The sequence below is a fragment of the Ictidomys tridecemlineatus genome, chromosome 11, assembly GCF_052094955.1.
Source record: "Ictidomys tridecemlineatus isolate mIctTri1 chromosome 11, mIctTri1.hap1, whole genome shotgun sequence".
Lineage (NCBI taxonomy): Eukaryota > Metazoa > Chordata > Mammalia > Rodentia > Sciuridae > Ictidomys > Ictidomys tridecemlineatus.
In genome coordinates this window covers 131,431,373-131,459,351 of record NC_135487.1, presented here as the reverse complement: position 1 = coordinate 131,459,351, position 27,979 = coordinate 131,431,373, and the positions used below count along the sequence as shown (strand labels likewise).

The 27,979-nt window shown below is 39.0% G+C and overlaps 1 protein-coding gene across 4 annotated transcripts; it reads left to right on the top strand.

Moving 5' to 3' along the window:
- On the top strand, positions 1–27,895 carry Prpf3 (pre-mRNA processing factor 3). Of its 4 annotated transcripts, none has more exons than XM_005331157.4 (16): positions 1–142; positions 2,397–2,586; positions 3,848–3,978; positions 6,018–6,164; positions 8,711–8,794; positions 8,973–9,193; positions 11,096–11,402; positions 11,995–12,161; positions 14,151–14,230; positions 17,112–17,255; positions 18,799–18,898; positions 19,069–19,182; positions 20,559–20,677; positions 20,959–21,042; positions 23,131–23,192; positions 27,542–27,895. In XM_005331157.4, exons 2-16 carry the CDS (start codon positions 2,442–2,444, stop codon positions 27,686–27,688), a joined length of 2,052 nt encoding a protein of 683 aa, XP_005331214.1. In that variant the 5' UTR covers positions 1–142; positions 2,397–2,441; the 3' UTR covers positions 27,689–27,895. The 4 variants fall into 4 exon arrangements, with proteins under 4 accessions (XP_005331214.1, XP_077883770.1, XP_013216665.1 ...); XM_013361211.4 differs by lacking the exon at positions 1–142 and adding an exon at positions 368–631; XM_078027645.1 differs by lacking the exons at positions 1–142; positions 2,397–2,586 and adding an exon at positions 5,283–5,378 and having other exon boundaries at positions 3,844–3,978.
- The last annotated feature ends 84 nt before the right edge of the window (positions 27,896–27,979 follow it).

Below are 27,979 nucleotides of genomic sequence, written 5' to 3'. Positions count from 1 at the left end.
CCCGGCCCTCCCAGGTCACGTGCGGGGGAACCTCAGCGTGGCGGCGGCCGTGTCGGTGGCGACGGCAGGCCGGAGGGCGGTCAGACGGTTTCCGGTTCCGGTGTAACGTTCGGGCTCCGTCTCAGGGGCTGAAGTTTGTGAGGTGAGTAGTGGCCCCGGGCCCAGGGAAGGTGTCCTTTCGTCGGAGCGACTGGGGCCCGGGCTGGGTCCAGGGGGAAGAGCCAGGCGCGAGAGTTGAGCGGGAAGCAGCTGAGGGAAGAGCGGTCCGCAGGAGGCGGCGCTGGAATGGGATTGCGGGGAGGGAAGGGCGGGGGCGGGAAGGGGACAGCTCCGAGCTGAGGAGTTGGGGTGGAGCGTGGTGGGTACCCGGCCCGTGGGGCAGAGAGGAGACGTAGAAAAGCGGGGCTTCAGGGGATCTGGAACTGGAGCTAGACGAGGAAGGAATCCCAAGGAGATGGGATTCTGGTACCTGCCCATTCAGAGCTCCCTGCCCCATTCTCGTAGCCGGCTCCCCACCACCTTGCAGCTGGGATGAACACCGTGGTTAACGACAAAGCCGGTGACTGTGGGGAACTTTTTTTTTGGCCCATTGACTGTTTATCTTGCTCATCACCTCCTGGAGGATTGAGTGGTATGCATTTGTTAGTATCTGGTAACAGGGACACTTCGTTTATTGCTTTGGGTTTTCGAGTTGCCTGTGATTCCTAGCCTGCGAGTCACTTCTAGTGGGCTAGAGGTCATCAAGGCAAGGATTCTGGTGTGTGTTGCTCCTTGTTGTATATGTCCTCAATACCCAGCAAGTACTCTGCTTGTGTTTAGTAGTTACTTGAATTAAGTATGATGTAGCTGTGGCAGTTGTCCTCATTTTCTAAGATGAATAAACTGAGACTCAAATGTATTAATTTTTTTGCCTAATGCTTGTAAATGGTGTATAATCTCAGTGTCCCAACTGCTCAGTGACCTCTTTTCAGTGATTTTGGTGCCTGGAGTGCTTCTGAACCCTTTTTGGTGCTAGTATGGGCTTCTTTGAACAATGCACATTTACTTTGTTTTTTAAATTAAATTTTTAAATTTAATTTAATTAATTTATTTTTTAGTTGTAGATGGACACAATGCCTTTATTTTTATGTGGTGCTGAGGATTGAACCCAGTGCTTTCCACATGCTAGGAGAGCACTCTACCCCTGAGCTACAGCCCTACCTGAACAATGCACATTTAATAAGTAGAAATTGACATGCAGTACTGCTCTCTCATGGTGGGATAATAGAACCACCGTAAATTACTCATGTGATTTGTCGCTTAGGCACAAAATCTTCCTTAATTTCATGACTTTATTCTGCTTTGTTCAGATATGCTAAAATTAAATTCACTATTTGGCAGCATATATTATAGAGGGTACACTTACCAAGAATGTAGAAATTAGTCAGAATGTATCTTTTAGAAGATGACTTAAAACATCTTGAAAGATGGATTTTCAGATCATACTATAATGGCAGTGTTATAAAGAAGTTAGCTTACAAATTGAGGTCAGTGTAGTTTATAGACTGTCATAATCGTTATGCAGAAAATTAGGAAGTTCTCTGTGCTTGTGAGGATATTTGAGATTTAGGGAGGAAATCAAATGTAAACATGAATAATGTTGAAATTTTATATGAAGTTGCATTAAATAATAAAGATTTATTGTGGAGAGTCTTTTTTATATTGTTTTCTCTGCTGAGCTAAAAAAATAAAAAGATAAAAATGGAAAGGAAGAGAGTCCAAATGAGGGTGTTCTTTTCTGAACTGAGAGGTTATGCTCAAGTCAGCTGACAGACCCTGTAAAATATGATACACAATTGTCTGTGTCTCGAATTCCTAATGGCACAAATAACTACAATGAAATGTGACAGAACATTCTTAAGATTAGGAGACTTAATACAGGATGAGTGACCAGGATAAATCCTCCCTTGTTTGCATCCTTAGAAGAGAGAAAATCCATAGGTCAGGGCTAGGTTCAGGAATGCTCATTTGGAAATAGAAAAGCTTACCTCTGGATGGACTTGTTAGCTTTGTTTTAATGTTACATGTTTGTCTAATCCTTTATATGATAGGGTCAAAAAAAGAAGCTAGAACTTATTTCTTGAATTAAGTGTTTCCACAGTTTATTCCATAGATGTTATTGATGCACTGATGTCGAGTTAAGGATAAAAATCAAATGGAACCCATTTCCTTGTGTTTTCTTCTTCACATGTGTATAGTTTTTAGGGAGAATGTTTGCCTTCAAATGAAAATGGAGAAACTTACCAAGGGATTGAGGGCTGTGTGGGGGGGGCACATTTCTGATCTATAAACTACTGCCCTGGGTTGCTTAGTTTTTTCCTATTCTCTAATTTAACTCTTTCTTGATTTCTTTTTAGGTGTAGTATTGAGTCCTATTTGAGCTATTGTTGTTTTCCTGAAAAATGGCACTGTCTAAGAGGGAGCTGGATGAGCTGAAACCATGGATAGAGAAGACAGTGAAGAGGGTACTGGGTTTTTCAGAGCCCACAGTTGTCACAGCAGCATTGAACTGTGTGGGGAAGGGCATGGACAAGAAGAAGGCAGCTGGTATGTACTATTCTAACTCTTTTGACTTAACATGGATAACCCCAAAATTCTTTCTGTTACGAATATCTAAAGAAAGAGAGGTCAGACCACATCTTATGCTCTCTTGCTTTGTAGTGGAAATAACTTAAAATTAAATTTTTTCTTACTGCTTTTTTTTGTTTGTTTTTTGAGGGGGGGTGCCTATCTTGAATCTCAGACTGACTCCCTTTTGACTATCATACTGAGTCACCTAACATAGATTTACTTAGAAAATATGCCAGACAGGTATGTTCAGATTCAGATTGCTATCTCAATATATGGAAGTTTTTAAGAAATACATGAAAAATGTTCATGGAGATTGATTTGTTAATGGTAATCTACAGTTTACTATTTGGGGAAAGTTAGGATGATTATTCATCTGAAAATTTTCTCTTGGGAATAACTGAGGACTAAGCCTGATGGTGCTTTATCTCTGAGCTACATCCCTAGCCTTTTTGAATTTTTAACTTTGAAACAGGGTCTTGCTGAAACTGGTCTCAAACTTGCAATCTTTCTGCCTCAGTAACTAGGATTACAGGTGTGCTGCTGTACTTAGCTTCATCTTAAGCTTTGATGCTCACCTTTAACAGATTACTCTGGCTGTGTTATTTCCTACTCCAAAAAATTATAGCTGTGTTTTTACCTCAGATGGTAGAATCATTCAGTGTAACAGAATTTATGGGGATCCTACAAAGAACTTTAAAAAACATCTCCCTCCTGCTGAGCATGGTGGTGTACACCTGTAATCCCAGTGACTTAGGAGGCTGAGGCAGGAGGATCACAAGTTCAAAGCTAGCCTTAGCAACCTAGCAAAACCCTGTCTCACCAAAAAAACAAAAACAAAACTGGGGATGTGGCTCCATTGTTAAGTGCCCCAGTGTTACTTGGGAGGTTGATGTAAGAAGACTGCATGCAAATTTAAGGCCCACGTGGGCAATTTAGTGAGCCTTGTCTCTAAATAAAAAAGAAAAAGGAGTTGGGATGTAGCTGAGTGGCAGAGTGCCACTGGGTTCAATACCCAGTACTGCAAAAAATGAATAAATGAATACATAGATATGAAAACAGAGAAAATATTAACCTTGTGCAGTAGTGGAGGATTTCTTGAGCCCAGGAGTTTGAGAACGGCCTGGGCAACATAGTGAAAACCCTATTTCAAAAAAAAGTCCAGTGCTTTTATGTTATTTGCTTAGTATTAGATTGTACTCTTACCTTCTCAATTCTGTCACTTCTTTTTTCCTTTCAGACCATCTGAAACCTTTTCTTGATGATTCTACTCTTCGCTTTGTGGACAAACTGTTTGAAGCTGTGGAGGAAGGTCGAAGCTCTAGGCATTCTAAGTCTAGCAGTGATAGGAGCAGAAAACGCGAGCTAAAGGTAGGTTACAGTTCACTATCTAATGAGCTCAGGAGTGTTCTGAATGATGACAAGGTTGCTGGACTTACTTGGGTCACACATTGATATCCACTATTACTTAGAGAGGTCTTTAGACTAACATAGAGGAGGTGAGTTGTTGTCACCATCTTTGTGATGATGAACTACCTAAATTCATTTGAAATATTCCAAAGAAACAATTGATAGCTTTGTCTTTTTCATGTCCAGTTAGGAATTTTGGTTCTCATGTCTCCCTAGGTTTATCCTGTACATCCCCTCACCCCGTGCTTTACTATTACCTGTGAATTGATTGCTCTAAGGTTTTATGTCTTTGATTTATTTGAAGTCTATAAGTTGCTTTAGAATGTGACTCCACTGCTACCTGAACTGTAGACCTCATTGTTTCTTTATTGAAGTTTCTCTGCAATGTGTTTGCATATAATATACCTAAAAATAGCTAGTATTTATTATGTTCTTGAGTGTTTAGAATTTGCTGTATAGCATATTGCAGGTCATCTGGCCACATAAATGGGGTACTAATAGGGCCGGCAATATTGCAATAATACTACACATTTTATTCTGTAGTTGCTGATTTGTCATGGCCTTTTTTTCAATATTATCAGTGTGAGGGAACTGATCTATCTCATTTCCCTCGGGCAGCCAGTATCTCTATTTCATTTCCCTTTGTCTGTTTCTCTTTGGGGGGGGGAAGTGTTTGTGTGACTCCCATTATACCTTCCAAAGTGCTTCTAATACCTTCACTATCCCATTTGCTTTTCCTGAGACAAAGAGTTGACAAGCACTGTCTGCTTGGCCAGACTTGGAACAAAGAAAAATAGAAATTCTTGTGCCTTTTGTTTTAGAGCTTTGTAGAGTGATCTCATGAATGAGAGATAATTCTTGTTGTAAAACCAAAAAAGCTGCAATTTCAAAAAGGGTGAGAGGTACAATAAAATACAGTCACAGATTATAAAATATGAATAGTAGTTTTATGGAAATTTTAGGGTAAGTTATAGAATTTCAGACTATGTTGAACTTTGTTATGTTTAAGGGGAAATGATTAATATACTATATATATATATATATATATAGATTCTTGCAGTGAAGATTGTATTATGATAGGGCATACCACTGTATAAGTGCTGAGGCCATACTATAAATGAAGTGACTCCATGGGGTGGGAAGAATAAAATTGGTTTCTCAAAGGATGTGGCTAGATAGCCATGGGATATGGGTCCCATTTTGGTCCATTCAGGTCCCCACTCCACACAATATATTATGGGAGAGTCCTTTTTCTTGAACTGTAGGAGTTCCAGGAAGCGCTCGCCCCTGGCTGAGGATATGTCCTTGCAAAACACGAGCCCTCCTAGTGAAGAGGGGATGTCACCCAAAGCCTACCACCGGTGTGTACATTTGCTTTTTCCCATTGTCCCTTCCAGTTGGCCACTCTTGGTCCTGTTAAATTCACCTTGCAAATTAGTCAACATATTTAAGTTCCCATTGTTTGATGAGAACAAAGTGTTATTGGGGAATACTGAAAAAGAAAGTTCCTCTCCTAGAAGAGCTTAGACCATACTTGGGAGAAAATACCACCATTGAAAGACCTAACACTTGGCAAACAGAGTATTAGCAATGTAATTTAACCTAATATAAACCAAGCTCTTAAATGCTAAGAGAATGTGAAACGAAAGTTTGATCAGAGTGGGATAAGGTTATAATGAGGAAAACTTCCTGAAGGAGGTGAGTTTAGGCAGGATTTAGAACAGGGGTTTTAGAAAAGTTGAAGGAGAATCTAACAGATGTGGGCAGTAGCATTTGTGAAGGCCTTGAGATGGGAACATGGGGATGAAATTTGCTTGGCTGGAGTAGGAGAATGATGAAGTTGGGTGAAATGATCCACTTGGTGGAGAGTCTATAGTTATTTGCAAGGTTGCGTCATATTCCCCTGGGAAAAGCCAAAAATGTTGGTAGGGGCTAGGATGATTCTTTGCTTTTCCTGATGGGAAGGGATACAATTCTTCTTTCATCTTGGGTTTCTTTAGGAGGTGTTTGGTGATGATTCTGAGATCTCCAAGGAATCATCTGGAGTAAAGAAGCGACGAATACCCCGCTTTGAGGAGGTAGAAGAGGAGCCAGAGGTGATCCCTGGGCCTCCTTCGGAGAGCCCTGGAATGCTAACTAAACTCCAGGTTAGTTACTAGGGACTAGAAGCAGAGTGATTGAATGAGTTGATCTTAATTGAATTAGTGTTTAGCATTTGGGGAAGTTTTTTTGTTTGTTTTTTTTTTAGTTGTAGATGGACACAATATCTTTATTTTTATTTGTTTATTTTTTGTGGTGCTGGGGATAGAACCCAGGGCTTCATGAATGCAAGGCAAGAGCTCTACCACTGAGCTACAACCCCAGCCCCATTTGGGGAAGTTTTATTTCCTGCTTTATATTTTAGCATTTCTTGGTTTAACCCAGAGTTTTCTAATTAAGGATTATTGAAATTGTATTTACTAGGGGCTGGGGATGTGGCTCAAGCGGTAGCGTGCTCTCCTGGCATGCGTGCGGCCCTGGTTTGATCCTCAGCATCACACACAAACAAACATGTTGTGTCCACCGAAAACTAAAATAAATAAATTCTCTCTCTCTAAAAAAAAAAAAAAGAAGAAGAAAGAAAGAATTTGTATTTACTGAGCACCTACTATGTATCAAACGATGTGTATCATATACATTTTTTTACCCAATCATCTACCTCATCGAGTCATTGGGAAAATTAAATGAAATGATCAGAACTTAGCTAGATAGCAGAGGAGAATAATTTTAAAATACACAAAGAAAATATAATCTATTTATAAAAAATTTAAGTTAATTTTATATTTTTTTCAGTAAAAACCTTTTTTTTGTGTGTGGTTTGATTGAACCCAGGGCCTTATGCATGCAAGGCAAGAACTCTATCAACTGAGTTATGTCCCCATCCCAAGCATGTGTATTTTTAAAATGGGCACTGTTAACAGTTTTTTTGTACTGAAGATTATACCCAGGAGTGCTTAAACGCGGAGCCATGTCCCCAGTCCTTTTTATTTTTTATTTTGAGACCGGGTCTTGCTAAGTTGCTTAGAGCCTTACCAAGTTGCTAAGGCTGATCTTGAACTATCAATTCTCCTGTCTGAGCCTCCTGAGTCACTGTGATTACAAGTGAGTTTCACAAGGTCTTGCAAAGTTGCTGCAGATGGCCTGGAACTTGAGGTGCCTTGCCTCATTCTCTCAAGTCTCTAGGATTACAAGAATTCAGTACCCTCATGTAATTTTTTTGAAGTACGAACTGTATAAATATATCACCTACTGACAAGTGTTAAGAACTAATTTAAAAGAATAATATCTTGGAGCAGTCAGGTGCAGTTGCATAGGCCTGTAATCCCAGCAACTCTGGAGGCTAAGACAGGAGGATTACAAGTTTGAGGCAAGCCTCAGCAACTTTATAATATAGACTCTGTTTCAAAATTTTAAAAAATGAAAATAGGCTGGGAATGTAGCTTAGGGTAGAGTGCCCTTGGGTTCAGCCTGCATATTAGAGGGGGTTGAAAGGGGAATATCGTGAAGTAACTCTAAAGAAGGCCCCCCTTTTTAAAAAATTTTTATTGGTTATTGATGGACCTTTATTTATTTATATGTAGTGCTGAGAATCGAACCTAGTGCCTCACACATGCTAGGCAAGCACTCTACCACTGAGCCCCAGCCCCAGCCCAAAAGAAGGCCCTATGTGGAAAATCAGAGAGGAGTTATATTAAGCCCTATGTTCTTAAGGCTTATCATTCTGAAGTTCTTTAGGACAGGATAAGGAGTTTATGAAGGCTAAAGAACAAATCTTTGGGCTGGGGATGTGGCTCAAGTGGTAGCGCACTCGCCTGGCATGCATGCGGCCCGGGTTCGATCCTCAGCACCACATACAAACAAAGATGTTATGTCTGCCAATAACTGAAAAATAAATATTAAAAAAATTCTCTCTCTCTCTTAAAAAAAAAAAAAAAAAGAACAAATCTTTGCACCATCATCTATAGTTACCTGACTTTGGAATTCAAGGATTTTTTAAACAATTGAAATATAATTTGTATTTTGTTAGGATGTTTGTATGCATTGTTTACCTTTTCATAATAGTCTTGAAAGGTTAATATTATTTTTTCACCCTTTTTGACACTTGGGAGCTTTAGAAGTTAAGTACCTTGTCCAGGGTAACACAGGCAGTAAGTGGCAGAATTAAGATAATTACTCAGATTTGTCTTGAGCCTTAATCATCAAGGTATGTAATAAGTCAGTTCTGCCCTGGGAGAAAAGTTGAAAAATTGTAGTGGTCACCTGTCTAGTTTTGTCTTTATTAAATTTTTTAGTCTAGTTGGGCCTGTTGGAAAACATGTATAATCCCAGCAACTCAGGAGGCTGAGGCAGGAGGATTTCATGTTCAAAGCCAGCCTCAGTGAGGCCCTGAACAACTTACAAGACCCTGTCTCAAAATAAAATATAAAAAGGGCTGGCTACGTGGCTCAGTGGTTAAGCTCCCTTGGGTTCAATCCCTGGTACCAAAAAGATAAATGATAATTTTTCTAGTCTATGGTAAAGACAGAATATGGTAGAGTCATTCAGAAACTTTAAGGTTTCTAGATCTGAACACTTTTTTGGATTTAGGAACCTGTATGGGAGAAATAAAACAGAAAAATTAATACTTTTCAATTTTTTCTTCTATGGAGAGCAGATCAAACAGATGATGGAGGCAGCAACACGACAAATCGAGGAGAGGAAAAAACAGCTGAGCTTCATTAGCCCTCCTACACCTCAGGTATTATTCCCAGATTACTCTGAAAAGAATCATCTTTATCACAGAATTTCTTGCCATACATTCAAATGAAAATCCAAAACGTTTCACTCCACAATCATCTGCCGTAATCTAGCAAGGTATGTGTATGTGTGTCTTTCTGCCTATCTCAATCCCTATTCTTTTTTTTTCTATCTCACAGCCAAAGACTCCTTCTTCTTCCCAACCAGAACGTTTGCCAATTGGCAACACCATTCAGCCCTCCCAGGCTGCTACTTTCATGAATGATGCCATTGAGAAGGCAAGGAAAGCAGCTGAGCTACAAGCCCGAATCCAAGCCCAGCTGGCACTGAAGCCAGGGCTCATTGGCAATGCCAACATGGTGGGCCTGGCTAATCTCCATGCCATGGGCATTGCTCCTCCGTGAGTATATATTTCATAAAATTCCTTGTCATTTCTGAAGTTTGAGAAGAAATAAATACTTTTGAATGTCATTGAGTCTTTTTCCAAAGAACCTAAAATAATTTCTTAGTTTCATCCACCCCACGTGTACTGGGGATTGAACACAGGGGCTCTCTACCATAGCTTATTTTATGTTATGTTATTTTTGTACGGAGTGAACCCAGGGCCACTGAACCTCATCCCCAACCCTTATTATGTTTTCTTTTGACACAGTGTCTTGCTAAATTGCTTAGGGCTTCACTAAATTGCTAAGGCTGGCCTTGAACTTGTAATCCTCCTGCCTTAGCTTACTGAGTTGCTGGGATTGCAGGTGTGTGCCAGCTCTTTTTATTTTCATTTTGAGGCAGAGTCTCGGTGCATTGCTACTTAAGGCCTCACTGAGGCTGGTTTCAAATTTACAATCCTCCTGATTCAGCTTCCTATGTTGCTGGCACGTGCCACTGAACCTGGCATGTTTCTGGATTTCTAACTCTGTTAGCCACTGAATTGCATTGAGTGAGACCTAATCTTAGGTTCTCTACAACTGAACAAAGATGTTAGATTTAGCTGGGATGTTGTGGCACACACCTGTAATCCCAGCAGCTGGGGGGGGCTGAGGCAAGAGGATCTTTTTTTTTTTTTTTTTTTTTTTTTTTTTAAGAGAGAGTGAGAGAGAGGAGAGAGAATTTTTAATATTTATTTTTTAATTCTCGGTGGACACAACATCTTTGTTGGTATGTGGTGCTGAGGATCGAACCCGGGGCCGCACGCATGGCAGGCAAGCGCGCTACCGCTTGAGCCACATCCCCAGCCCCAAGCAAGAGGATCTTAAGTACAAGGACAACCTGGGCAGTTTAGTGAGGCCCAAAGCAACTCAGTGAGACCCTGTTGGTTTCTAAATAAAATACAAAAAAGAGCTTGGGATGTGGCTTGGTGTTAAGCAACCCTGTGTTTAATCCCTGGTACCAAAAAAAAGAAAAAGATATTAGACTTTAGTTTTAGCATTTGTGATTGGTCTGGCATCCCATGACTGACTCAAGAATTTAGAAGTAAGAGCTGGGGCTGGGGATGTGGCTCAAGTGGTAGCGTGCTCGCCTGGCATGCGTGCGGCCCGGGTTCGATCCTCAGCACCACATACCAACAAAGATGTTGTGTCCGCCAAGAACTAAAAAATAAATATTAAAAATTCTCAAAAAAAAAAAAAAAAAAAAGTTTAGAAGTAAGAGCTGGAAATATAGTTTAGTGGTAGAGTGTTTGCATAGCGTGCATAAGAAAAAAGAATGATTCAGGAATAAAGAAAGATAGGATTATAAATTCCTCTCAGTATAATTTGTAAATTAAATTAATTAACTTGTACCCTAAATCCAAATGGCCAGTTTGGTGTGTGTGTGTGTGTGTGTGTGTGTGTGTGTGTGTGTTGTTTAGTTTTATCAAGGTGTTTTGTTTGTTTTTTTGCATTGCTTAGTGATCAAAACCGAGGCCTTGTATGGCAAGTATTCTACCACTGAGTATATCAGCTCCAGTTTGATGTTTTTAATTTTTCTTTTCCTTTTTGTGGTGCTAGGGATCAAACCCAGGGCCTTGCACTTACTAGTCAAGAGCTCTAGTGCTGAGCAGTCTCCCAACCCCTTTTGGGACAGCATCTCATTCAGTTGCCCCAGTTGGCTTTGAACTTGCACTCCTATTGTCCCAGCCTCCCTAGTAGTTACAGGTGTGCATTAGTGTGCCTGGCCAGTTTGATGTTTCTAAACCAGAGTTTATTATTCCCTGATAGGATTATGTTCCCTAGAATTATTTTACCTAGTTGTCTTTATTGGGTTTTGCTTTGTTTTATTTTGTTTGCTTTAATATTCCAGCTCTATTTCTTTGTGGGATATTTTTCAGGAAAGTAGAGTTAAAAGATCAAACCAAACCTACACCACTGATCCTAGATGAGCAAGGTCGCACTGTAGATGCAACTGGCAAGGAGATTGAGCTGACACACCGCATGCCTACCCTTAAGGCCAATATTCGTGCTGTGAAGAGGGAACAGTTTAAGCAACAGCTAAAAGAAAAGCCATCAGAAGACATGGAGTCCAATACTTTTTTTGACCCCCGAGTTTCAATTGCCCCTTCCCAACGCCAAAGACGAACATTTAAATTTCACGACAAGGGCAAATTTGAGAAGATTGCTCAACGATTACGGACCAAGGTATCTAACTTAGAGTATAACAGACTTTAGAAGTTAGGAAATTGATGCAAAGGAAAATAAATTCTTTCATTATGGGAAATTGAACAGATAGGTAATTTGAAGCAATAAGTAACTTTAAATACCATATTCCTGGAATACTTGATTTTTAGCTGATTTTTCTTTCTAGTTACTTTGTACATAGATGGAAATAATATTGAGTCTGAAAATTTTTTTCACATGCAGCTGCCAGTAGAAGGAAGCAATTCAAAGGTCTCTGAGTGACTGAGGAAGTCTAGCCTGGTGTTAAAATTTGCTACATATAATTTCCACAACTAGAGAGTTGAATGGAATATATTTTCAAGTAGTTTTGCCTTTCCTTTTTTGTGTTCTCAAAGTGAGGTTTTCATATAATCCCATTTCTGCATATCTGCTAGAGGCCTACACTGTGAGATAGAGGTGAGATGTATTTAAATGAATTAAAGGGTAAAGCAGAACAACTCTTTTTTTCTTTCAGATATTATGAATCCAATGTGTTAGATGTAGGGAGTTAACAAGAGGTGCTTTAAATGTGGCTCTAGTTTATCTTCCTTATCTTGGTTTATCTTGTCTTTAGGCTCAACTAGAGAAGCTACAGGCAGAGATTTCACAGGCTGCTCGAAAAACAGGCATCCATACTTCAACTAGGCTCGCTCTCATTGCTCCTAAGAAAGAGCTAAAGGAAGGCGATATTCCTGAAATTGAGTGGTGGGACTCATACATCATCCCCAATGGCTTCGACCTGTGAGTTTGTTAATTAATACCTTTTAATAATGCTCTAGTTTTTTTTTTTTTTTAAAGAGAGAGAGAGAAATTTTAATATTTTTTTTTTTTTTAGTTTTCCGCGGACAACATCTTTGTTTGTATGTGGTGCTGAGGATCGAACCCAGGCCGCACGCATGCCAGGCGAGCGCGCTACCGCTTGAGCCACATCCCCAGCCCTAGTTTTTTTAATTTTTCATTTTTCTTAAAAATTATTTTAGGACATTGATGGACCTTTATTTTATTCATTTATTTATATGCGGTGCTGAGAATCGAATCCAATGCCTCACACATGCTAGGCAAGCGCTCTACCACTGAGCCACAACCCCAGCCACCAAGGCTGTAGTTTTAATGGGAAAAATGGTAGATATTAAATAAAATTGTTAAATCTAAGGGAAGTAGATAACTGTACAAAAGCTCATATGTTTTTAAACAATATGGGTTATTTTTAAGCTTTTTGTTAATGTAGCAGAATTAGGGACACAAATAAAACTATAAAAACAAAGGCAAAAATTTTTCTTCTTTTTTTTAAGTGGTGCTAGAGACTGAACCCAGTACCTATTTGTTTTTGTTACACATCCTTATGTGGTTTTAGCATATTTTTCTTTTCTTTTTTCTGTAAAGTAGCAGGAGTCAAAGCTCTGGTGAGGATTTTATTATGTTTTGCTTTGGTTTTTGTTTGACTAAATTTTCTTTTTTTTTTTCACATTGTTTTATTGGTGCATCTTAGTTGTATGTACACATTTATTATCACATTTAAATACATTTTTTAAAGTACATTTTTTTTAAGGTAGACACAATATCTTTATTTTTTATCTTTATGTGGCTGAGGATCGAACTCAGTGCCTCATGCATGCTAGCTGAGAGCTCTCTACCACTGAACCACAACCCCAGCCCTTAAACTATATATTCTAAGTATCACCCCTGGAATTGAGCCTAGGGGTGCTTAACTAAGGAGTTATATCCCCAACTTTTTTTTTTTTTTTTTTTTTAATTTTTAAATTTTTAGATAGGGTCTAAGTTACTCAGGACCTTGCTAAGTTGCTGAGGCTGGCTTTGAACTTGCAATCCTCATATCTCAGCCTCCCAATCCGTTCGGATTACAGATATGCATCACCACACCTGGCTGGTTTTACATTTAAAAAATTTTTTTGGTCCCAGGGAATGAACCTAAGGGCCCTCAACCACTGATCCACAGCCCTTTTTAGTTTTTATTTTGGGACAGGGTCTCAAATTAAAGTTACTTAAGGCCTTGCTAAGTTGTTGAGGCTGGCTTTAAACTTGAGATCCCCTTGCCTCAGCCTTTGGAGCCATGGGGATTAGAAGCATGGGCCATTGTGCCGGGCTGTTATTACATTTCTTAAAAGATCCAATTGTAGGGCTGGGGTTGTAGTTCAGTGTTAGAGCGCCTGCCTAGCATGTGTGAGGCACTGGGTTTGAGCCTCAGCACCACGTAAAAATAAATAAATAAAATAAAGATATTGTATTCATCTACAACTAAGAATATTAAAAAAAAGATCCAGTTGTAGAACACAACAATAATTCTTAGTTGCTGGTACAGTTAATGATAAATAAAATTTTATTAATGCATTTGGACAACTTTATATCTACTCCATCATTTTGATATATGGCTTTAAAAGACTGTGTTTTGGCCTTTACCTACTCTTCCTTTGTCAACCACCATCTCAAGTATTTATTATTACTAATGAGAGAATGTGGTATCTATTTAGGGGTGTTAGGCTACAAAAAAGATTGAGAATGACTGGTTTGGAGAGAACTTCTAGCCTTACTGGGACTTGGGTTTCTCATACTGAAAATAATGTATAATCTAATTACATATTATAGATGTATAATGTTAAAAGCTAGAACACATAATAGAAAATGGAATTTTTCTTTGTGTCTCTGAGAGTCCCTTTCTTGGCATCCTCTCTACCCACATATCCTGTTATCTTTTTTTTACTCCAATTTTAGTACAGAGGAAAATCCGAAGAGAGAAGATTATTTTGGAATCACAAATCTTGTTGAACATCCAGCCCAGCTCAATCCTCCAGGTAATGAATTGATTTCTCAACCAAGGCATCATCCAACAGAACTTTATGCAGCAGTTGAGGACCTTGGTTTTTTATTTTATTGTTCTGCATCTCTGATAATATTTACTATCCACGTACGTGTGTGTGTGTGTGTTTTGGTACCAGGGATTGAACCCAAGGGTACTACTGAGCCATATCCCCAGGCCTTTTTTGTACGTTTTTTTTGGGGGGGGTACTGGGGATTAAACTCAGCAACACTCAACCACTGAGCCACATCCCCAGCCCTACTTTGTATTTTATTTAGAGACAGGGTCTCACTGAGTTGCTTAGTTCATTGCCATTCCTGAGGCTGCTTTGTACTTGCGATCCACTTTTCTTAGCTCCCGAGCCACTGGGATTACAGGTATGCACACCGCACCCTGTTCTTTTTTTAATATTTTATTTAGAAACAGGGTCTTGCTTGGTTGCTTAGGACCTGGCTAAATTGGCTTTGAACTCCCAGTCCTCCTGCCTCAGCCTCCTGAGCCACTGGGATTATAGGTGTGTGCCACCATGCCTGACACATGATTATTGAGCACTTGAATATTGAATTGCACTAGTGTAGTTGAGGACCTTGGTTTTTTATTTTATTTAATTTTAATTAAATAGTAGAGGTGACTAGTACTACCATATTAGACATGTAGCTGTAGAGCATTGAGGTCCAGTCTGTAGATGGCCTCACTGATGTATATTACAAGTTGGACTTTTGCAATAGTGGTAAACGGCAACTCCAGTCTTGTACACTACCAATGTATTCCTGATCATCTTTAATCTTTGTCTTCAGTCTTCTTTTTTTTCCTATTCTTTGTTGTTTCCTTTCCCCACCCCCACCATTCTAGGGATTGAACCCAAGGGTGCTTCACCTCTGAACTATATCTCCAACCCTATTTATTTTTTATTTTGAGACAGGGTCTCCCTAAGTTCCTGAGGGTCTTGCTCTATTGCTGAGACTAACTTCAAACTTGTAATCCTCTTGCCTTAGCCTCCTGAGTCACTGGGATTATAGGAGTGTGCCACTGTGCTTGGCTCATTCTTTTTTTTCCTTCTTTTTCTTTTTGTACCAAAAGTTTATTAGCTCAGTCAAAAGAGAGGTTTTAGTTGTGGCTGCATTTTTGTATTTTTACCAAGCTGAATGCCTTGGGTAAATCACTAAGTACATTGGAAATTTCCTTTTGTATGTAGAGATCTCAAAAGTTATATGGATCTAAACAATTTTAACACGCTTCATCAGACTTGAGATGAACCAAGGAAATATCCTAATTGGTAAATTTCACTTGACAGTATATCCCAGTAAGAAAAATAGATTGAGACCTTTAGATACAGTTGGAATATCCCATATCTGAAAGGCTTGGGACCAGAGTGTTTCATATTTCAGAGTTTTTTAGATATTTGAAGTATTTGCAGATTTTATTAGTGCTGATGATGCTTAAAGAGTTTTGGAAATTATTTTTTTGTGTGTGCTGGAGATTGAACGCAAGGTCTTGTGCATGTAAGGCAAGCGCTCTACCAACTGAGCTATATCCCCAGCCCAAGAGTTTTGGATTTTGAAGCATGATAGAATTGGTATTTTCAGCTTAGTGGCATTCAACCTGTAATATAATTACTTATTTTTATTTTACCAGATTCTGTTTACCTTTAAGTAGTGTAAATCATTAGAAGAATGTGGGGTTTGTTTCGTTTTGGTACAGGGGATAGATTGCAGTGACATTTTACCCCTGGAATATATTCCCATCTCTCTTTTTTTTTTAATTGTAGTTGGACGCATACTTTTTTTTTTTAGAGAGAGAGAATTTTTTTTTTTTTTTAAGAGAGAAAGAATTTTTAATATTTATTTATTTTAGTTTTCGGCGGACACAACATCTTTGTTTGTATGTGATGCTGAGGATCGAACCCGGGCCACACACATGCCAGGCAAGCTCACCACCGCTTGAGCCACATCCCCAGTCGCATACCTTTATTTATTTAATATCTTAATTTTATTTATTTATTTTTATGTGATGCTGAGGATGGAACCCAGGGCCTCACCTGCATTCTACCACTGAGCCACAACCCCAGGACCCCTCATCTCTTTTGTTGTTGTTTGTTTGCTTGTTTTTTAAGAGACAAGGTCTCTCTTAAGTTGCCCAGGGTGGCCTTGAATTTGCGATCCTTCTGCTTCTACTTCCTGAGTTGCTGGGATTACAGACCTGTCACTATGCCCAACTAGTTTTTGTTTTAAATTATTGTGTAGACTTGCGTTATGAATTCAGTGCATTCTTACCATATGCTGTGACTTTAAAATTATAAATTTTAGGGCTGGGGATGTGGCTCAAGCGGTAGCACGCTCGCCTGGCATGCGTGCGGCCTGGGTTCGATCCTCAGCATCACATACCAACAAAGATGTTGTGTCCGCCGAGAACTAAAAAATAAATATTAAAAAAAAAATTCTCTCTCTCTCTCTCTCTCTCTCTCCTCTCTCACTCTCTCTTAAAAAAAAATTATAAATTTTATCATCTCAGCCAGTAGTTTCAAATCACATTCCATGGAAACATTGAGGTGTAGGAGGTGGGATCTAAGTAGAATTCTAGATACCTTTCACTTACCCCAAATCCTCACCAGGAGGAACTAGAACTGCTTTAATTTTTAAATTTTTTGTATTTGCTACATATCATTTGGTGAAAGAGTTTAACTGCTTAAAGAAAAACGACTTAGAACACTATTTATGAAAGATGAGAATCCATTTCTAAAATGTAACCATGCTGTTCCCTCTCACAACTTACAAACAACTAATGATAACTCAACTAAATATCCTTTGAAAGTGATTGGTATTTACCTAAGTGACTCTAATATTCTTATTGCTTTGGTATGCTTATTTCTCTCATAGTTGACAATGACACACCAGTTACTCTGGGGGTGTATCTCACCAAGAAGGAACAGAAGAAGCTGCGGAGGCAAACAAGGAGGGAAGCACAGAAAGAACTCCAAGAGAAAGTCCGGCTGGGCCTGATGCCTCCTCCAGAACCCAAAGGTACATGTCTTAGCCCTGCCTATTAAAAAGGGTGGCAGATTTATCTCTTAATTTCTAGAGAACCTTAACATCTCTTTTCAAGTGCTTTCTATTTCTCAGATTCATTCTTGGGTTCTTTCCTTGAATTCCTACCATCTTCTTTGTTTATTTTGTTTTTGGTATTGGAGATTGAACTCAGAGGTGCTTTATCATGGAGGTACATCCCCAGCTCTTTTAATTTTTTATTTTGAAACAGGGTCTTGCCGAATTGCTGATGGTCTTGCTAAGTGGCTGAGGCTAGCCTTGAATTTGGGATCTTCCTTCCTCAGCCTCCTGAGTCCCTGGGATAACAGGCATATACCACTGCACCTGTCTGTCTTTTCTTTTCTTCTTCTTCTTCTTTTTTTTAATATTTATTTTTTAGCTTTAGGTGGACACAATATCTTTATTTATTTTTATGTGGTGTTGAAGATCAAACCCAGCGCCCCACACATGCCAGGCGAGCATGCTACTGCTTGAGCCACATCCCCAGCCCATATCTTTTCTTTTTTTAAAATTTTTTTTGTAGTTGTAGATGGACAATATGTCTTTATTTTGTTTGTTTATTTTTATTTTGTGCTAAGGATTGAACTCAGTGCCTCATGCATGCTAGGCAAGCGCTCTGCCACTGAGCTACAACTCCAGTCCCTATCTATCTTTTCTTATTAAGACAAGTCAGGGGCTGGGGTCATAGATTAGTGGTAGATTGCTTACCTAACACACGTGAGGCACTGGGTTCAATTCTTAGCACCACATAAAAATAAATAAAATAAAGGTTAAATTCTTAGAAAAGAAAAGAAAAAGACAGGTCAAAACATTCATGATAGAGGTCACTTATTGGCTATATTAACACTCTGATTTTCCTGGAAAAATATACTAGTGTTGAAATTCGCTAAGGTAGTAGTTGTAGTGTTTGCATGGACTTTTACATAAAATTTAATATTTTAATTTTTAAAATGAAAATTCGGTATAAGAAAATTCACCCTTGTAGTTACCATTATCATTCAGTTAATATTTTGAATGAGCACTGGTATATATAGGATTTCCTTTTTTAGATACTATAAGAGCAAAAAATACCAAAGAAATTAAATTTATTTTTTCTTTTTTCAGTACTGAGGATTGAACCCAGGACCTTTTATATGCTAGGCAAGCACTCTACCACTGAGCCACATCCCCAGCTGTTTATTTTTTTAATTTTGAGATAATTCCCTAAGTTGCCCAGGCTGGCCTGGAACTTGTGATCTTCCTGCCTTTGCCTTATAAGTAGCTACAATTACAGAAGTACACGTTGTGCCCAGCTGCTTGTCTTTCTTAACATAAATGCATACCGATTTTTCAGAATAATTGTGTGAACTGTGAAAATAGTTAATTGGTGGGATTTTCAAAATAGGAGTTATTGGAGGGGGTGATTTTTTTGAGCATAGATTTAATAGAAGTAACAATATCAATTGATAGAAAAGATAACAGGTTATTCCAGCAAGAGAACTAATTTAGGAGATTAATTGCTGTCCTCTCTCCACTGCAGTGAGAATTTCTAATTTGATGCGAGTATTAGGGACAGAAGCTGTTCAAGACCCCACAAAGGTAGAAGCCCATGTCAGAGCTCAGATGGCAAAAAGACAGAAGTAAGTGCCATGGGATTGGGTGGAAACCCAGGGCGAGTGCCTTTTCCAAACTTTTGGGGGATCCATATTTGGAGGGAGGGGAGAGTCCTCTGTTGCTCTCTCTTTCTCTTAGCCCTGCCTCTGGTCTTCAATGCCTTTCTCACTTGTGGATGTCCTTCCTGTCACGACAGAGCGCATGAAGAGGCCAACGCTGCCCGAAAGCTTACAGCAGAACAGAGAAAGGTCAAGAAAATTAAAAAGCTTAAAGAAGACATTTCACAGGGGGTACACATATCTGTATATAGGTAGGTGTCCATAGTAGGCCGTCCTTCCATCTAGTGCACAAGACAGAGTCATTGTGGCTTAAAGTATACCCTGTACCACTTCCTACTCTGGCTTAATAACCCTAGTGTGAATCAAGGGCTTGTCATTCTTTTCCAGTGGAGAATTAAATATTTCTTATTTGTTGTTGTTATCTAATTTTTCCTCATCTCAAGTCTAGTTAACCAACATTTATTTTGAAGAATGAATGAATGAATATACTTGTTCAGGCCAGGTTGTTAAGTAAAAATTGTTTGTTCTTGTGAAGTATAAAATATCATATTTCTTCAAAATGCATTAATATTTCTTTCCTTAGCAATTTTTTTTTTTGGTAAATATTCTTATTTGTAGATGGACACAATACCCTTATTTTGGTTATTATGTGGTCTAAGGATCAAACCCTGTGCCTCACGTGTGCTAGGCAAGTGGCCTACCACTGAGCCCCAGCCCCTTAGCAACCAACTTTATTCTGAGTATTGCAGTAATCCTTTTATCCTCACTCCAAAATGAATTTGTATGTTGTAGGTATTTTTCTATCTGTTGATTTATTGTTTTCATTTTATTATTTTATCCTTCTATTTATTAAATGTACTTATTTTTTTAAGCTATATACTTTATCATAAACGTGGTACATTATTTAAAAACTAGTAGATGCTTATTAAGATAAAAATATTCTAACAATACAGAAGGGCACTTAATGTAAAGGTTCTCTTTCTCTTCTTTGATCTCTGAGGTCTACTTTTTTTTGTTTTTAAGGACTATTCTTTATAGGTAATTGTTACCTAACAGTTTTTCCTGCCCTCTAGAAAATTTTTATGCTTACATAGTGACTACATTTTAGGCATCTACAAAAGAATTTGTAGCTGGGTATGCTAGCGCATGCCTATAATCCCAGCGGCTCAGGAGGCTGAGACATAGGATCGGAGTTGAAAACCAGCCTCAGCAATTTAGCAAGGCCCCAGGCAACTCAGTTAGATCCTGTCTCTAAATAAAATGTAAAAGAGGGCTGGGGATGTGGCTCAGTGGTTAAGCACCTCTGGGTTCAATTCCCTGGAATAAAAAAAAAAAAGAAGAAGAAGAAGAATTTGTAGATCTTTACACCATCACCCAGAAGTTTATAAATATTTTTGGGTGATAGTATATCCTTCTAAACAATTCATTATAGAGTAAATTTTGATTAACTGCTGTTTGTTGTAAATTGTACACTTTGCAGAAATATTAGAAAATGGAAATATGTTTGTTCAAGAGATCTTTGTTTTTAGAGAGAGAACCATTTTGGATTCATCTGTTTGTTTGCCATTCCATTCAGGTAGCTACTGTTGCTAAAATTGAAGACATAACTAAGCTTTCCCTCCTCCAGAGTTCGAAATTTGAGCAACCCAGCCAAGAAGTTCAAGATTGAGGCCAATGCTGGGCAACTGTACCTGACAGGGGTGGTGGTACTGCACAAGGATGTCAACGTGGTAGTAGTGGAAGGGGGTGAGTCTGAAAAAAATTGAGAGAGACTGTCCCCAGATAACCCTAAGCCTAGAGTGATTAGCATTGTGGGGAAAAGGGAGTAAATAAGGTATTTTAGAACCATAGCTGGATATAATGTACTGGGCTACTTTTTCTGTGTTTTTTGGAGTAGAAGGCCACAGATGTAGTTCCCGGGATTACTTCAACTACCACATTAATGTCTGAACATTAATGAGCTGAGAGGTTCTTTCTATCCCATTATTTTCTATGGCTCTGGCAAAATTCTCCTTCTCTGTTTCCAGGCCCCAAGGCTCAGAAGAAGTTTAAGCGTCTAATGCTGCATCGGATAAAGTGGGACGAACAGACATCTAACACAAAGGGAGATGGTGAATGGGGGTTAGAGGGGATAAATTGGGGGTCCTGTGATCTGTGGGAGGTAGGGATGGTGCATCTGTCCATTTATCTTCCTCCTTTCCTGAGAGACTCCGGCTAACTGTATATACAGCGTTCAGGAACTTCAGTAAGATTTATTCAGACTGTGAGCCTGCTAGAAATTATACAATATTTGTTACATGGTCATATGCATGGATATTAAAATTATTTTTCTGCCTGTCCTTTAAGGCTTTTCTATTATCGTTGGTTTCCCTGTCTGTCCTGAATCTGCATAGTTGTTACATGAATGTATTTAGTTAGTGAAAAAAATTTTCTGATCATTAAAAGCTTTTTGCTTTGATCAAGATTTTTTTTTAATTTTTTATCTATCTATCTATTTATTTGTTTATTTATTGTGGTACTGGGGATTGAACCCAGAGCCTTGGGCATGCAAGGCAAGCACTCTACCAACTGAGCTATAGTCCTACTAAGTAAAGATAAACTTTTTGGTGCAATTATAGCTCAAGGTTAGAGCACTTGCCTAGCATGTGCAATGCCCTGGGTTCATCCCTAGCACTACCAAAAAAAAAAAAAAATCATACTGTGGTGGCACATATCTTTTTCTTTCTTTCTTTTTTTTTTTTTAATTTTATTTTATTTTTCAGTTCTCAGCGGACACAACATCTTTGTTTGTATGTGGTGCTGAGGATCGAACCTGGGCCACACGCATGCCAGGCGAGCACGCTACCGCTTGAGCCATATCCCCAGCCTGTGGCATATATCTTTAACCTAGCAATTTGGTTGGGGGTCAGAGGCTGGAGGATCACAAGTTTGAGGCCATCCTCAGCACCTTAGATCTATCTCAAAAATTAAAAAGTGAAAAGGACTAAGATGTAGCTCAGTGGTAAAGCACCCTGGGTTCAATCTCCAGTACCAAAAATGAAAAAATATTTTTCATTCTTTTGCCCAACTTTTTTATTCATACACACACACACACCTGACATTCTCCTAGCCATTATATTTATGTTAGCATTCATTCTTCCCATTTGCATGGGGTGCAAGCCTGTAATCCCAGCAACTCAGGAGGCTGAGGCAGGAGAATCACAAGTTTGATGTTAGTCTCGTCAACTTAGCAAGTCCCAAAACAACTTAGTGAGACCTTGTAATGGTTGGGGGTGTGGCTCAGTGGTTAAGTATCCCTGAGTTCAATGCCTAGTATGTACCCCCCCAAAAAAAAAAGAAATTCATTCTTCCCTTCTTTGAAGACCTAGACCAACTTCTGACGTTTTGGGGTCTTAATACGTTGCCCAGGCTGGTCTTGAACTTTTGTGTCTGAGCAGTCCTCCCGCCTCACCCTTCTGAGTAGCTGAGGACTAAACACACCTATCACTGAGCCTGACTGAGAACTCTACTTTTCTTAACTTTACCTAAGTGTGGTCCTTCTGTACTTTTTCTCCTTAACATATTTAAAGTATACTTTTGCTCTATAATCTATATTCTCTTTAGCAAGTATTCTTAAGATATTTTCATGTGATGTATCTGCATGCCTCTCCTCCATTAGGCTAAGGAGTCCTTAAAAATACCCTATCAGGAGCCAGGGCTGTGGCTTAGTGATAGAGTACTTGCCTAGCATGCGTGAGGCACTGGGTTTGATCCTTGGCACCACATAAAAATAAAAACTGATACAATAAAGGTATTGTGTCCATCTACAACTAAAAAAAAAAAAGACAACAACAACAAAGAAAAAGAATAACCTATCATATAGACATCATCCAAAGCCTGGTTCTGAGAGTGCCTAGGACAACTTTTTATTGTTGATTGCTTATCTATTATTTCCTTATTCTTAGTGTCTGGTACAACTTTTAACATATAGTAGGTCCTCAGTAAATGTTTGTTGAATTAAGTCCCTTTCTTCTTGGAGCTTCCATTCTAATATGAGAAAAATAAAAATTAACAGAAAGCAAAACATGATTTCAGTACATGGAAAAGATGATAATACTTAAGAGAACATGGATAGAGTTGAATATTATTTGTTTAGAATCTAAATCTGTGGTCTCTTGTCATGAGTCTAGAATAAAATTTAGCTACATTGTCTTTTCCAGATGATGAAGAATCTGACGAGGAAGCTGTGAAGAAAACCAACAAATGTGTACTAGTCTGGGAGGTAGGTGATCCTTTGTGAAGCATTGAAGTAAAACTTTAGCTAGTTCCTGATGGTTAAAGTTATACAAGTGGAACAATGAAATGAAATAAAACTTCTCTGTTTCTTTTTAGAATCTGTCTTTAAACATTTGGAAGCAAATGTTTCCTGATGATATTTTAGTTAAATTATTATGTTTTAAGACATTTATTTAGGAAGTAGATACATTTAAATGAGAATGGGGGCAGTGTCAAAAAAGAGATGCTTTGGGGGTAAAGCTAGGAGTACACATTGATGGGAGAATGTGGGTCATCTTCAGAGTGAGAGATAGCTACATTTTTGTTAAATTAATCAGCGTATAGTATATGTTGTCTGGAAAAGTTCTCACTTGAAAGTTGTTTGTTGTTTTTTTGGTACTGGGGATTGAATGCAGAGGCACTGCACCACTGAGCTACATCTCCAGCCCTTTCTTTTTTCTTTCATTTTGAGCCAGTATCTCACTCAGTTGCTTAAAGCCTTGCTAAATTATTGATGTTGGCCTCAAACTTGTAATCCTTGTGCCTCAGCTCATTAGTTGCTGGGATTACAACCATGTGCTGCTGTGCTTGGCTCTGAATTGAAAGTTATTTCATAGTTATGCGTATGAGACTCAAAAAGAGGGGAGTGAATTGTGTGCATGTGTATGTACATGTATGTGCGTATATAAATATATATATAATGAAAGAAGTACCCTAGATTTAAGAATATACAGTTGTGAGCCAGGCATGATGGCACATGCCTGTAATCCCAGTGACTTGGGAGACTTGAGACAAGAGGATCGAAAATTCAAGGTCAGCCTCAGCAACTTAGATCCTGTCTCAAAATAAAAATTAAGGGCTTGGCCTGGGGATATAGCTCAGTTAGAGTTCCTACCTCGAATGTACAAGGCCTTGGGTTCAACCCTCAACACCACAAAAAAAGGGGGGGGGGGCTAGAGATGTTGCTTAGTGGTTAGGCAGCACTGGGTTCAATCTCCTGTACTTGCCGCCCCGCCCCCCTCAAAAAAAAATATATATAGTGCTCTGGGTTGGATCTCCAGTATGTAAAAAACAAACAAACAAAAGTAGGTTTTGCTTATTAGCTAAGCAAGTCTGAGCAAGACAATGTTAAATTCTGTTGCCTTGTCTATAAAAATGTGGATATTATTTGCTGTTCTTATCAGGTTTTGTTTTGAGAACCTAATTAGATAATAATCTGAAAATACTTCATAAAATGACCTAAATCCATTTTCAGCAGAACTTCTTTAAAGTTTATCCAATTCTTTCAAAGGCTGAGGGTGAAGCTCAGTGATAGAGCACTTACCCAGCATGTGTGGGGGGGCTTGGGTTTGAACTCCAGCACTGGGGAGGGTAGGAGTTGTCAGTTCTTTTATTCATGAACTCTTGTTAGTGAACCATTTATGCTGTTTTCATTTTATTATTTTAGGTTGAGTTATTTTATCTCCACCTATCCCCAAACCAAGGTCTTGCTAATTTGCTCAGGCTGGCATTGAACTTCTGCCTCAGCCTCATGAGCAGTTGGGATTACAAGCTTGTGCTACCATGCCCAGTTTCATCTTCCATTTATTAAATGTGCTTATTTTTGTTAACTTGTTCTTTATTTTATTTATTTATTTATTTATTTTGTGGTACTCAGGACCAAATCTAGGACCTTGGCAGGTGTGGTGGTGCACGTCTGTAATCCCAGCATATCTGGAGGCTGAGGCAGGAGGATCTCAAGTTCAGAGCCATCCTCAGCAACTTAATGAGACCCTGTCTCAAAATTTTAAAAGGGCTGGGGATATGGTTTGATGGTTAAGTACCCCAGGGTTCAATACCTGGCACCAAAATGAATGAATGAATAAGGAAAAAACAGGAGCTATCACATGTACCACTGAGCTACATCCCCAGCCCCAAAAGCAACTATTGTTTTTTTGGCATGGCAGGGGATTAAAGTTAGGGCCTTCTACATGCTGACCAAAGGCTGTACCTCAGAGCTACATCCCCATGTCTGTTTATCAAAAACTTTTTTACTTTTTTTTCCTCCCAGTAATGGGAATGGAACCCAGGGCCTCACACATGCTAGGCAAGCACTCTACCTACATCCCTAGCCCAAGACCACTATTTATAGAAATTGCTATTAACAGTATGTATCCTTATCCCAGACTCTTCAATGAATGTATTCAAATTACACTAATCATTTTACCTTTTGTGTGTTACATAAATCCTTACCTGCATATTTAATACCCCAGCCTCCACATCTCTTCCATTTATCTTTGAGAGCCCTCAGAGTCAGAAACAAGCCAAGTTCTGTTTTAGGCTCCTTATTGGAATCTGCCCCCTGAAAACCTCTTTAGGTATCACTTTATAACTGCCATTGCTGCTGGTGCCTTTGCTGAGAATGGTATTTCACCCTGTACTATGTCTTCCTATTATAGTCTTTGCAAGTTTCCTCTTGTTTCTCCTCTCCCCACCCAACTGCTTTTTGTCTCAGGACCCCAAAGCCTCCTGCATGTATACACAGTTTTCACTAAACCTTATAAAAAGAGTTCTTCCAGACTCTGGCTCTCTAACTCTGTTTTCCTACAGAGGCCCACATCTATTCCTTGAGGCCCACTGAGAAATAAGTTCATCCCAACACACCGAGTATTATCTTTTTTGTGATGTGCTATTTCAACCAGATATTAGAGCATAGAATCCTTGCTCCTTTAGTCTAAAAACTTTTTTTTTTTTTTTTTTTTTAAAGAGAGAGTGTGTGAGAGAGAGAGAGAGAGAGAATTTTCAACATTTATTTTTTAGTTCTCGGCGGACACAACATCTTTGTTGGTATGTGGTGCTGAGGATCGAACCCGGGCCGCACGCATGCCAGGCGAGCGCGCTACCGCTTGAGCCACATCTCCAGCCCTAGTCTAAAAACTTAAACCCTGCCAGTCATGGTAGTAGTACACTCCTATAGTCAGTCCCAGAGACTTGGGAGGCTGTGGCAGAAGGATCACAAAGTTCAAGGCCAGCCTGAGCAACTTAATGAGACCCTGTTTCAAAAATAAAAAAAGACTTGGGATATAGCTAATGGGAAAGCACTCTTGGGTTCAATTCTCTTTTTTTTAAAGAGAGAGAGAGAGAGAATTTTTTTAATATTTATTTTTTAGTTCTCGGCAGACACAACATCTTTGTTGGTATGTGGTGCTGAGGATCGAACCCGGGCCGCACGCATGCCAGGCGAGCGCGCTACCGCTTGAGCCACATCCCCAGCCCCTGGATTCAATTCTCAGTACCACCAGGAAAAAAAAAAAAAAAGAAAGAAAAAAAGAGAAGCTGTATGAATTCATCTGTATAAATTTAAGAAAACTCATGAATGTCCAAGGGTAGAGATTATAATTGCTTTAACCATAAAATAGCATTCAAGTAGGCACTTTGAGGCACAAATGTTTATTAGGTCTTTTAATAGAGCTTTATATCTGATTTAAATAACAAATTGAGTTCTTTGATATGTGGATGCTAACACAATAAGAGGAGAAAGAATAAGAATTCATTGGCTTAGACAAAGGGGAATGAAGAGAAGGGATAGGGAATGAGAATAGGAAAGAGTAGAATGAATGGGACATAACTTTCCTATGTTCGTATATGAATACACGACCAATGTATTCTACACCATGTACAATTATAAGAACGGGATCCTAAATTATACTCTTTATATGTATAATATGTTAAAAGACACTCTAATGTCATGTATAATCTAAATAAAACAAATAGAAAATAAATAAATAAATGAGCTGGGTGTGGTGGTGCAGCCTATAATCCCAGTGACTCCAGAGGCTAAGGCTGGAGGACTATAAGTTGAAGACCAGCTTCAGCAATTTAGCAAAACGCTGTCTCAAAAAAAAAAAAAAAATGTCTAAAAAGTTGGGGGGCAGGGATGTGGCTCAGTGACTAAAACACCCTGGTGTTCAGTGCCAAGTATCTAAATGAATAAATTAAAAAATAACAAATTGCTGATCTGAGAGTATAATTCAGTGGTAGAGGGCTTTCTTGGCATTTATAAGGCCTGTGTTGGATTCTCAGCACTGCAAAAAAAAAAAAAAAAAGTTGTGCTTTTTGTTTTGTTTTTTGTTTTTTTGGTACTGGGGATTGAACTCGGGGGTACTTGACGGCTGAGCCACATCCCCAGCTCTAGTTTGTATTTTATTAGAGACAGGGTTTCACTGAGTTGCTTACCACCTCGCCATTACTGAGGCTGGCATTGAACTCATGATTCTCCTGTCTTAACCTCCCTAGCTGCTGGGATTATAGGCATGTGCCACTGCGCCCAGCTGAGAAACTATAGTGTTTTTATTAAAAGGTTTATCTCTTTCCCAGGGTACGGCCAAAGACCGGAGCTTTGGAGAAATGAAATTTAAACAGTGCCCTACAGAGAATATGGCTCGTGAGCATTTCAAAAAGCATGGGGCTGAACACTACTGGGACCTAGCACTAAGTGAATCTGTGTTGGAGTCCACTGACTGAAACTACTGCAAGCCCTTGCCTCACCCCACTGGCCTTTGTCTCTTCAGTTCTCTCCCTAATCTTCTCAACCTAGTTCCACGTGTGTGTGTGTGATCTCAGAACTGTGCCAAGCAGACATTGGGGCAAAGGGAGAATTCCCTTTCCTAGTCAGCCTGGTAGCTACCCTATATTCCCCTATGTGCATATGATTAAAGAGTTATTTTTAAACTTGGTATGATATTTTTCATGTAATCATAGGTAATAGAGTTTGGGTCTTCAGCTCTTTATTTCCAGACTTGTAGCAATTGCTGT

Bases quoted from the DNA above. Each gene is read 5' to 3' on its own strand.
- Prpf3 (XM_005331157.4), top strand. From the start codon at position 2,442: ATGGCACTGTCTAAGAGGGAGCTGGATGAGCTGAAACCATGGATAGAG. The intron at 14,231-17,111 runs GTAATGAATTGA...TTTCTCTCATAG, and splicing joins AGCCCAGCTCAATCCTCCAG to TTGACAATGACACACCAGTT. The intron at 23,193-27,541 runs GTAGGTGATCCT...TCTCTTTCCCAG, and splicing joins AATGTGTACTAGTCTGGGAG to GGTACGGCCAAAGACCGGAG.